Source organism: Diadema antillarum, unplaced genomic scaffold (assembly GCF_040938485.1).
Source record: "Diadema antillarum isolate AM-2024a unplaced genomic scaffold, OU_Dant_1.0 scf00000029, whole genome shotgun sequence".
Lineage (NCBI taxonomy): Eukaryota > Metazoa > Echinodermata > Echinoidea > Diadematoida > Diadematidae > Diadema > Diadema antillarum.
The window spans coordinates 1,027,212-1,039,913 of NW_027270918.1; the positions used below are offsets into that span (position 1 = coordinate 1,027,212).

Genomic DNA, 12,702 nt, shown 5'->3' on the forward strand with positions numbered 1-12,702 from the left:
ACATAAATACACACTGCATCAAACTTAGTTCCTGCTAATCAGTATTTGCTGTAGTTACATACTGTGACAAAGGAAATATTATATATTTCATATAATGGAAAGGATAAATATTATTTCTGACTGGAATAAATCAGACATGAAGAAGGAGTGAAGGCAAGACCATTAAGTTAATTGCAGATTAACAATAAATCTCTACCAACATCACACCCATCAAAAATCAAGAAAATTAAATTAATGCAAAGGAGCGAGACATCAAAATTATACTTGGGCTCCATCTCTATTTTGGTTTGAAAAAACTGTGCAAGGTGCTGGTGCCCGGTCCCGAATTATCTGTGCCTGGTCTTGCCTTCTTTGTGCCGTTCTTCGAACCGGGCGGTCTACCCCTTTTCTTCCCGATCCTGATTGGGGGTGCAGGCCTGGGCTTGGAATCGGTTGCACCAGCGGACGCAGATGTCCTGGCCCCGGCTCTCTCGCTCTCTTGCAGTTCCAGGGCTACGTGATAGTCCACATGCTCGGGGTAGTCCCATACAGGGACTATCTCGTGGCACTTTTCACACCGGATCTCATCTTCGGTCGGCTGAGTGCGTTCCGCAGCTGTCCTGTTCTTAGATGCTGCAGGGCCGCAATCCTCCTGGATTTGGAAACTGGCACTGTTTTGCTTGCTGTTCAGATCAGTCAAACTTTTGCCTGAGCAAGCTTCTGAAATATTGCATCGACTGTGATGAATGCTGGCAGAACTTCGAACATTATTTTCTAAATATTTCCTTCCATCCGCAAAGTCATCATCACTTGATAAGTCCATGGGTTCTGGGGGTTCCTGATATCTCGTTTTGATTTCGTCTGCTCCAGCACAGTTAGCCTCCGTAAGACACCCCTGGGGATTTGACAGGGCATCTGTAGTTGCAACCTTGCTGATATCCTGGGAAACACAATTTCCATGTCTCGTGCTCTCCTTACGAGCCTTCTCCCTTTCTTGCTTCTGCTTGAATCTGGCGAAAAATGACTTCCCTTTGATGGGCTCATCTTCATGAGATACCTTGTCTCCCGATGTGACGTTTCTATCGCAAAGACTGTTGGTTTGCACCAAGTCTCCCCTAACCCTGCTCTTATCCACATTCAAATCTGACACTTTGTTTGCCATGCCAAGACGCTCACCCCTTTCACCATCATTGCTCTTCATACTGCACTCCTTGGAATTATGTTTTGTTTTGCCATCACTGCTATCAATCCCTTGATCCGTCCGTGGCGAGAAGAATGTCTTAATGCTGCCTCGCCTCGGGCTTGCAGGCTTCTTTCCCTGCAATGTTTCCCCGGCTGCATCCCTGGGAATCTCCATCTCCCCCTCCCTGTCTTCTGGCTTGGGCTGGGTGAGGAACCTTTCGATGGAGCTCCGTTTCCTTGATGATGCTTTTGACGCGGTTCCCTTCGCTTCTTCTAGTTGATCACTTGACCTGCTTGGAACTGCTTTCAGGAAGGCATCAATGGATGCGGCTGCAGATTTTGAGCCGTGCAGGTCAACAAACTTTGATGCTGAGATCCCCAGGCATATAATGGCAGGTGACCTAAAATGTATTAAAAGACAGGAAAGGAAGATCGCATACTGCCAATTGTCAGCTGCAAGCACAGAATATTTTACAGCATGGAATTTGTCACAAAATTTGCTGTCGACTGAACCATCACAGAAACAACAACATGCATAATTTTTACGAGTGTTTAAATAGATTTTGTATTGAACCACTCATCTGCAACAGTACAAAACACAGCAAAGTTAACTGAAATTGACTCATATTGTGTAAACGTTTTTACTGCTATGGTATCATTAGAAGTTTTGAAACTTCTAGGAACACGGGGCAATAATGCAATTCAACCAGTGAACTTCTCGCAAGCATGATCATTAGTTCAGTAGTGATAATTCTACACTCAATTATGTGCCAAAACTTCAATTACTTTTAGCATTTTGAGTGCAAAATGAGAATTACAGGGTTGAAAGCAGATAAGCTGCTGATGTTTCACAATGAAATAATTATGTATTGTGAGACTTTGGATACAGTTCGACCTTTCCTATCCTGACATGTCCGGACCGGCGTTCATCTGGATAAGGGATTTGGGTAGTTAATGTCTAAATGCATGTTATTTAGATAAAAATTATGTTGGGAATAATTTGTGAGTTCATGCAGGAATTTTGTCTGAGTTTGGAATCCCCCTTTTCCCTGTGATTATAGATTGAAAAACAAAAAACAAAAACAAAACAAAACAAAACAAAAATCACGGTAAGATCGTATCTGGATCATGGAGAGATCCGGATAAAGGGAGGCTAGATAGGAGAGGTCAGACTGCAAGAGTCCAATTCAGCTCTACAATATAACTTGATCAGACAACAAAATATCACAAATGCCTCAATGCCCCTCCAGTTATTTTCTTAGAACCATATTTTTCGGACATTATTCGTTCAAGGAGCCCCCGAGGAAGAGGTCCCCCCCCCCACACACACACACATACACATACACACACACTCACCATGCCGCCTGGTGATTACCCGCCTGGTTGAGGTTCTGAATGACCATGTAGCAGTCTCTAGCGATGGCCTCACTGCTGATGTGGCAGATGGCACACGAGCGACTGGCGGTAGTGGGAGGAGTGCCTGCCTGCCGCACATAAACTGCCAGGTGTTTGGCTCTGCGGTCATTCTGGATGGGCAATGTTATTGAATTGGAGTTTTAAAGGGATCGTATAGTTTTGGTTGAGACCTAACTTCAGGTTTCTAACATCTTTGGGTGAGATAATGAGAAAAATCTTATGAATTATGAAAGAGCATGAAATTCCAATTCAGCGTTTATTTGATGAAAATTGGTTTTGAAATGGCCGAGATACGCAAAATAGAGCAATCCTAATAAAAGGGCCCACCTTTTACCATGACCTCTTTATCTTACTTTGCTTTTTGATGTCTCAGCTATTCCAAAACCGATTTTCATCAAATAAACTTTGAATCCATCTTAGAATGGCATGCTCTGTACTATTTCACAAGTGGTTTCTTGGTATCTCACAAAAGGTTAAAAGCCGAATCATCGCCTCAACCAATACTGTACCATCCCTTCAAGAAATACACAGCTTTAAATACATTAAATTGAAATTCTGCAAATTCAGTCATGCTTCAGTAATACAGTGCTACCATACCCTCAGTTATGTTTATGTTTTTCTTTGAAACTACGGATTTTGACTGTCAATGACCTTCAAACGTCCAGATATGTAAATAACCGCAATGGCTTTTTAGAGCTGGCGCTCTTGAGAATATGTATCTAAAGCTTTGCTTTTTGGCAAAACTCTGGTGTCTCTATGTGTGTGCATGGGTGTGCATTTGTAAGTCTGCCTTTCTGTCTTTTTGACAGAACAAATGCAGCCTACGCATTTACACAGGGTGTGAAGTTGAATTGTATTTAAAAGACACTGGCACTTCTGATTGTAATTTGGGAAACTATCAGGATAGAGGAAATATGGTTCCCTGTCAATACTTACCAGTTCTTCCTCTCTTTGTAATCTGTGTTCCACTTCTTCAGCAAGGGATCTCAACCAGTACTTGACCTATTCATGGATTGAAAGTATGGTAACAAGAAACCTTACATGAGAACCTATATACATCTCTTGATTGCTTCAATTTTCCTTTCTTGTTTTTTTCTCAAAAAAAAAAGAAAGAAATTGTACACAAAAACCATCATGACCCTTTCTATGTAAAAATATCCTAAAGTTTTCGCAAAGCATAGTTTTTGTCTTTCCTATGTTTATGGCCACGCTTCTCAACTGGTGGTCCATGAATCTCTCGCAGAAGGGCCGTAATGTTGACCAAAAAAAAAAAGATAAAAAAAAAAAGATTATTATTAGATCTTACTGGGTCTCAAAAAAATTCCCAGGAGCCAACGTGGGCCTGGAAAAAATTGTTGGAGCTAAAGTGGGCCTCGAAAAAATTTGTAGGAGCCAAAGTTGGTCCTGAAAAAAAAAAAGAACTATAGGAGCCAACATGGGCCTTGAAAAATTTGTAGGAACTAAAGCGGGCCTCTAAAAAATTTGTAGGAGCCAAAGTGGGTCCTAAAAAAAAAATTGTGTAGGAGCCAAAATTGGGCCTCGGCTTATAAAAGGTTGAGAAGTGCCCGTTTATGGCAATGTAAGAATGACTGCCTGTGGCTCACTTTGTCTTTGGTGTCGAGGGCATTTTTGCCAGTGAAGTTCTTGCTGCAACCCGTAGACTTTGGCAGCTGCCGGGGTCTGACTGGCTCGTCATCGACGCCTCTGCATACACCAAACAGCCAGGAACTAAATTGGGAGAGAGAAAACATGACTAGTAATTATTGCAATTAGCAGCACCATTATGCAGCACAAAGATTTTGTTCAATACTTGGACACTCTATTCCTTTTGACTACCCTGTGGATACATCACATTGAACTCCTCAGGCTCAGGATTGGATCCTTTGAATGACCCTCTACAAGTCTTTGACTTACTGAGCATTATCATAGGTAATTTAGGTAATTTGAGTAATTCAAGTAATTCCACTTTTTGAAGGTCTAAAAGGAGTTGGCATCTCGTAAATATTTGAAATGAGAGAATGTGTGAGCAGTGAAGTATTATTTGACACAGATGTGCTCCTTAGTATGTAAACACCTTCTTCATCTGTATGGATGACTACTGAGCAAAGAAAACATTGTATCCTACCCTATATCTAGCAGATATGATATGGAAAGTCAGAATTGATTTAGGGAATTGTACAATCAGAATCAATTCAGAGCACTGTTATGACTTCATAAATTTCCAAATGGGGGAAAACCCCCCCAAAACAATCCGACATTATACAAATGTCTATCTATGCTCCCTTCAAGGCATTATTTACCATTTGCAGATGAAACAAAAACCCAGCTTTAGTGCTTTAAAACAGTTCTAAAATGTGAGATAGGGATAGGAACAACCAATGTAAAAATTATCATCAGTATAATCAGTGTTAAGTATTGTTAGATATTCAAAATGAGAACACTACAATACAATCATTTCAAGAATCAACCGTCTACAGTTATGGTTTATTGAGAAAAATTTGTGATATCTCCTTATATTTTAGGTTTCATTGCGAAAAATTGTATGTGGTAGGACGTTTTGTGATACAACTCACCCGCACATATGCATCAAATGTGATAACTCGAACATTTTTTAAATCACTGCTCCCAAAGGTACACAATACCTTTAATGCGTTCATTGGATGACCACGATATAGAATATAGCAGTGAAATGATGTTTAAAAAAGTACTCTGACTTGTGAGGTCAACAAATGAATATCAGCCTCACATCGTAAAGCAACCCATTTGACAAATGCAGTGCATTTTTTTTTTTTGGTAACGATAATGATATGAAATGAAATGATGACAAAATGTCAATGTCAAAGCCAAACCATACCTTGTGCTATTTCAATATGTAAATGGCAAAATTTATGGCACAAACGAGTTGGAATGCAGGAAACCAGTGTATCAGAAACCTAAGCTAAAACGGAAGAAGTAGTCTCCTTTCATTCTTCCTTACCCTGTTTTATCTCCATATCTCATCTGCAATTGCTTCTCTGTGTACCGCAAAAGGTCACCCATATACTCCACGCCAAGATCCTCTGACAATGAGTGGCCAAGTTTCCCTCCGAGATTCCGACTGCAGGACAACATGTCATCACAGCCACGTTAATCAATCACATAATGTGAAAAATGAAAAATTCACACCCTGAAAAACACTATGCACTCTTGTACATCTTTCCTCCATTTAAACAAAAGTGGAGGAAAGAATAGACCTGCTAAAAAACAACTTCACCCTTTTTTTCACATTTTCTTGATACAAGGTTACTCCTGACAACCAGAAGCATGCCAAAACCTTGTTTAACAATCATGACAACTGGATGCAAGGAATCGCAACATATTTTAAGATTAAAAAATGACTGAAAACTTCCTGCAACCAGATTCTGGAATGGGTAAAAGAGCACGACTATTTTGAATGCAATGGTAAACTACTCTATGGTAGCAGAGCACGACGTTACAAAAATGGAAACAAATACAACAAGACTTACAATTTTCTTACAGGAACTGTTTTGAACACTCCCTCTAGAGCGGCCGGTGGTAGAACTGACTGCCGGTTGGGTTTGTGGAATCCACAAGCAATCTTTGCGAGCATCTAGATGGAATATAAAGTATTTGTGAACTTTACAATATCAGTTATGCTGAAGGAGTCATTAAATGAGGAAATATCACTTCAGGGCCTATTATTCCTCGTGAAGTTTATGGTCAATAGCCATTATCACTGGGGTTTGTAATGCTGCATAGAGAAGTTATGTCTTTTCCTGGCAGATACTTATTTTCATCAGGAGTGATCTGTTCATATACCTGGGGTGCATATAGTAGCGGATTTTCTTTTAGGCTGAAGCAAAGTTCATTGTTGTGTTATGGGAACATGCAGTAAATTCCAGCAGTCAATCCCTTCAAATGCACAAAAGCATCATCAGACTTGTTCTTCAGTCGTATGAAAGGATCTGTCATACAGAAAGCTGTGCTGCAACGCAAAACTTGTTCCTCAGCACAAAAACAAAACAACAAATGCATCCAAAACCAAGGAAGCGTGCAAAGCAAACACGGCAGGCATATTTCTTGTGATTTTGAAACTACATTAAGCAACTTCTATATTGATACGACACTTTGTGTTGATGAGGGGCAGCGTTGATAAAAAGTTATGCAAACAACACCTCTGCTGAGTCCTTACCGTTTCTAGTTCTTTGTTCCAAACGTACCTTGTTGTGAGAGATGCCAGCTGAGCAGTGGAATCCCGTCTCCTTGACAACAGCTGTTCTCATCTCTTCTGCTATCATGGCACCAACAGCCAGTTTTTTCATCTCAACATCATCCGTTTGCAGCCAAGTCTCAAGTCCTCTTCTTCTTACATCTGCAAATAATATCCAAAATACCTTGTTTCTTTTTATATCATGTCACTCTGCTTTAGACATTCCCCCGACACATGAACAGTAAAATAATGCAAAAAAACAAACAAACACAAATTTCGGGGAGGGGGGATCCAGGAATTTCAAAAAGGGGAGGCGCCTTCACAAAATCAATTTTTTTCTTTTCATTTCTTTTGTTTTAACCAAACACAAAGGGGGGCGCGCACCCAGTGTGCCCCCCCCCCCCCCTGGATCTTCCACTGATTTTGAATACAATTCACAGCCCTTTCCATCTTAAAACACACAAAAATGAATCATTCACCAGTAAACTTTCTGCACATGACTAATGACCTCATACACTCTCAAACCAAGATTCAATCAATTTCAGGATCAATGCTAATATCGATCAAAATTTCAACATCAATGTTCGAGGAAAGATGACCCAACAGATGTGTATCTTATTTCCATATCTGCAACTGCTTGTCCATGCAAAACAAAATAAAAAAAAAAAAAGATTTCAATCAAACAAAGCTGAACAAAAAGATGATGAAATAATTCCTCCATGTTCAATGTGTGTGACAAACTTTTGCCATTGCAATATTTTTAAATGAACAGAAAGATGTGTAATACATTGTAACACCAGAAAACAAAATGCTTGCCCGTGTAAGACCAACTTCAGACTTGAAAAAAATGGCACACATCTACAAATCTCCTGCTGCCTATATGGTGGTTGTTGGTATGAAAGCAACATTGATCTGGAAGAGGACATCTGCCTCACCTTCAATGTCGACCCCATCTTCAGCAGTGTCGTGGCCTTTGATAAATGTCTGTGGGAGACTGGACGTTTCAATGCCCTGACCTTCCCCCATGCACGACAGCCTCTCCTGTACCTCCTCCGTGACATCCACGTAGGCCTCATCCACGCTTGCCCTCTCCACACTCTTGCTGTACTTGCACAGGACCGTGATCACTTCTGCCCCTGCTTCACGATACCTGCAGAATAAAAAAAGTGGTGGATAGGGAGGGTGGGTGAAGATAATACCTGTATGTTAGGGTACAGCGTGTGGGCGTGTGACAGCTTTCACAGTTTTAAAAAGAGGCTGCAAACGTGCCCATCCACACAAATTTAAACAGCTAACAAATCAGGATGGAGCAGGACAGTCACTGTTAATGTTCAACTCTCCATCCTGTAATAAGCCATATCCAGAATCAAAAGCTCACAGCTATCATGTCAGTCAAGAAACAATTTGGCTTCTTCCTTCCACTATGAGTACTCCATCAAGTATTTGGTTCTGCTCCCTTACACCTCTAACTCAGCAAAAATTTTTCACTCATTCTGATGTTCATGTAGGTTCTCCTTGACTGGCAACTGTTTCTGATTAGCTGTCGCTAAATCTTCACTGAAGCTACATTTTCGACAACTTTGGCATTAGATAAGGCATCACGCAGAAACTATTCTCTAGATTTTGATCTATGTCTGCTATGTCAGTATTTCATCATTTACTCTTGTCCAACTTGTGAGCATCTATCTATTCCTTTTAAAGGGTTGTTTAACACATAATCTCATTTTCTTATCAACTGCAAACACAGTGACTCAAAAGTGTAGTACTGTAAAACATGATATATTCGCGGCATGAATTTTTCGCAAATTTGAGCCAACAGCCTTTTTTTGCAGCATGAAATTTTCGCAAACTGTCACTGGCATTCAATTCATATAGTGTAGACAAGAACTTTCGCATGCATTTTAATATCGCGAATCTTGGTGCTCGCTAAATTCGTGCAATTAAATGCACACGAACATTCCTCATTACAGCATGCTTCAATCTATTCTGCAATATTATTTCATTAAGAAATATTTTTGTATCATCACAAACAATCACTGATGATACACTGTAATTCTTTCAATCAGCTCCTTAACAGAGAGAAGGAGAAATTATAGCAAGAAGAAAAGAATCAAGAATGCTATAATTTGTCAATTTGATATCTGCAATTATGTGTACATATAATGCAAAACTCACCTAGTCAGGTCTGCTTTCCCTCTACTCTCTGGCACTTTCACAAGCTGGATGTCGGGACACTTTTGACGCGCCTCATCCCCGCGCATCTGACGGGTCACGCCAAATTTCCGGGCCTCGTAACTCACTGCAATAATCCTGTCACAAGGAGCAAACTTACAGTAGACATCACTAACATTAAATACATTCGACATTTCATAGAAACCTTACACTAAACCTCATTAATCAGTTGGTATGACAAACACTTACACATGGCACACATATAAGACTTCAGCATTCGCTACACACAGTGTAGTCTACATACTTATTTGTGTTTTCGTCTTTTTTTTTTCTACCTAACGGTTAACACTAACAGTTAGACACTACTACAGTATACATAAATGTACATGTCATGTGAGTGCTCAATTAATATGCCTTTAACGTTAGCTCCTCAGATTCATCCACCCATCTCCCCCCCCCCAAAAAAAAAAAAAGAAATAAAAGTGATAAAACCAATAAACATAAAAACAGATAGAGTAATGCACCTATCAATTGTAAGACCCACTAGGTGACCCCCGGGAGATGTCAGTCATGGTCAAAGGAGAGTCCACTTCTCATTACCATGTACAAACCCTCCGTCGCCACTTTGGACTCACCATTCAATGAATTATACGCACCCTCCGTCGCAATTTGGACTTACCTCCACAAAATTTGACTTTCCATCTTACGCACATCGGGTTTTGGAGGTTTCTTGATGTCTGTAACTTGTGTCTTCTTTATTTTCACTTGCTACTAATTAAAATCAACAGAAAATTTTGACCTTAAAATATAACAAAATTATAACAGTAGTTTTGATATGTAAAAATATCCCTCGTAAATATTCATTGTTGAACATTTTCCCCCTCCAAATTCAAATTCGTCGTTCCAGTACATACGGATCGTGCAGTGCATGCGCATGAATATGTGCTGCTGCACGGTTACAACTAATGTGCATGCGCATGCATATTGTACGTTGCGCTATAGCGGGACTATTTTTTTTTGTAGTGAGTGGCGCTGGCAGTAGTATCGTACAAATACCACTGCACCCGACTGTACTGCATGCACCGTTATTATTATATTATACATATTGGCAATGAAGCGATTATTAAAAGCTTTTTTAGTTGATTTTTTAGTTGATGGGTGAAAAACCGGGCCGAACGCCGTGCGTTTTCAATGCCAAACCAGCAGCAATCGCAACCGCACGGCACTGCCACACAAAATACTTGTACAAGTTTTCAAAGTAGCAATCGTGAATAGGTAGGCCTACTACTATTGTATGTTGTAGGCCTAGACTATAACACCAAGGTATTACCATACTGTCAATAGTGTAGTAAAAACAAAATATAACGGGGATCTATCTAGATGTCTAACGTGACGTTACGAGTACGTTACTGTAGCACTACAATTAGAATCTAGAATCTACACGTCTTTTAGTTTTAACAATGTGATGTTGGCGATTGGAATTGACGACACCAACTTCAACGCGTGGGACTATACCATTGTTCGGCATTCTTGGATCTTAATTTGGATGTAAATACATTAGTTCTCACCCGCCACCTTTCCAGGCATTATACTGGACAACTGCGGAAGGCTTTCCTTTGATGTGAGGATTATGTCGCTGCTCAACCTGCACGTAAAAGCAATCCATGTCAATCAGGATCACTACCCGAGGTTCTCGAGCCATCTTTCGACGTTTCGTAACTTCAATCTTGATTGAAATTGCCGCGGCGCGCGCTCCTTGTTCATAGCGCGCGCTGGTTCATCGGGGTACCGCCGCGCCGCATCAATGCGAATGTGCTTTACGAGCAACTCCCCCCCCCCCCCCCCCCCCCACCCCCCCAACTCGGATCGGCCCCAAGAGGGACGAAACCGCTCAACCGAACCTTGCGCATACTAGCAGTATAGAAAAGTAGCATCCATAACAACTGATTAATAGAGGCATATCGCTTTATTATTGTGGAGTTTTAAGTCAAAAATTAGTACAAATTGTACGTGCGTAGTGCGTGATGCGAGGGTATAACTCCTTATTTGGACCGTTATTGGTTTCTTCAACTTTCGCAGCTGCTGTTTCTGCGCTCATTTATTCATATCATTAAGACATCTGTAATCTATTGTTATATGTTCTATTAAAACCTTGTTGTAGAGACATGACGTACTATACCACATTATACTTCAGTTGCAATTGCTGATATTGACACCTTTTCGCTCGTTTCTTCTTCCTTCTTGATTTTGCTGTTTTATGTTCCTCTTTGATGATATATAGGGCCTCTACTTAGGTCCGCCTTTGCTATGCTTGCACACACACATGCATCCACACCCGCAAACATACCCACATAAGATAATCATACAGACATGCATATGTATGTATACCGTGTAAGTATGTATGTATGCATGCATGCATTGCATGTATGTATATATCTCTCTCTCTCACTCCACTTTTCTACATGGTTCAAAAAAGTAAGCTGTAAGCTGTAAAATGAGACATTAGTTTGTTAAAATTGGACCATCCGATATCCCATTCAAAAAATTGAAATGAGAGAGTTCGAAGGTGCAGTTTCATAGAAAAGGTAGAAATGAAGAGTTTGTTTGCAAAAACCGATGAGTCCATTTTTGAAGATTTTGAAGTACGGTCTCTGTCATAAAGTACAAAATAATACCTTTTAAATGATATATTGGTCACTACTTTATATTGAAGTTATGGTCAAAAGAAGCAAAAATTGTCTCATTATTCTCTTTATTTTTCTTCATCTTTAATCGCAAATATCTGCACTTGGCAAATATGGACTTATCGGTTTTTGCAAACAAACTCTTCAAATGTAGATTAAAGAGTATATGACTTGGGTATGCTGTGCAGAAGTATCAATGAAAATGTATTCTATTTCCTAGTGAGGGCATGCCTGTATAAAAATGAATGAATGACTGAGTAAATAAATGAATGAATGAATAAATGAATTAATAAATGAATGAATGAATGAATGAATGAATGAATGAATGAATGAATGAATGAATGAATGAATGAATGAATGAATGAATGAATGAATGAATGAATAAATAAATAAATACATTAATCAATTAATAAAAATTGTTTTAAAAAATCGGTTTTGTTTCAAGCTGCCATGTTTTGACAGTATCCACATGTAGGTGGAAAAAAAGATCGGTCAACCCTAATGCAGAGACTCCAACCCCAAGCACCTTCTGATCTGGAAATTCTCCCGCCCGAAACCCCTAGCAAACGGGAGACTCCAAGATGATGTGTGCGAAGTGCGAAGTTCCTAGGGTTCTAGATGTTCGCTGGTGCTATCTAAGGCTTATTTTTTCAACATACGATAGCAATAAGTAAGAAATCCTTTCCAACGGGAGACACAGAGCCAGGGCGGGAGAAATCAAATCTCAAGCGGGAGAACGGGAGATTTTGCAAAAATGGGTTTTCGGCGGGAGATCTCCCGTCGGAAACGGGAGAGTTGGAGTCTCTGCTAATGACATGTATTTTGGTCCATTACAGTGAATCCCAATCTGCGACATTTTGTAGGTTTTGAGCTGGGCGGTCACATATACTGTATAATATAAATATACATAACAGTACACAGTATATACTTTGTTCATGAAATAAAAATACAGTACTCGTATATATATGCATATCAAAATGCTCTCGTTGAAATGTATGATCTAGCTGCTTTGCAAAGCTATGAGAATTTAACATTTGTTTCCTCTCAGCAGATATAGGG

The 12,702-nt window shown here is 39.9% G+C and overlaps 1 protein-coding gene across 1 annotated transcript; it reads right to left on the reverse strand.

Annotated features, from left to right (window-relative positions):
• Nucleotides 1-277: 277 nt before the first annotated feature.
• LOC139739471 (DNA polymerase eta-like) lies at nt 278-10,661 on the reverse strand. The gene is made up of 10 exons (XM_071650078.1): nt 10,528-10,661; nt 8,963-9,097; nt 7,723-7,937; nt 6,798-6,949; nt 6,084-6,187; nt 5,555-5,674; nt 4,182-4,305; nt 3,514-3,579; nt 2,518-2,687; nt 278-1,562 (listed from the first exon to the last, which is right to left on the reverse strand). Exons 1-10 carry the CDS (start codon nt 10,659-10,661, stop codon nt 278-280), a joined length of 2,505 nt encoding a protein of 834 aa, XP_071506179.1.
• Between the last annotated feature and the right edge of the window lie 2,041 nt (nt 10,662-12,702).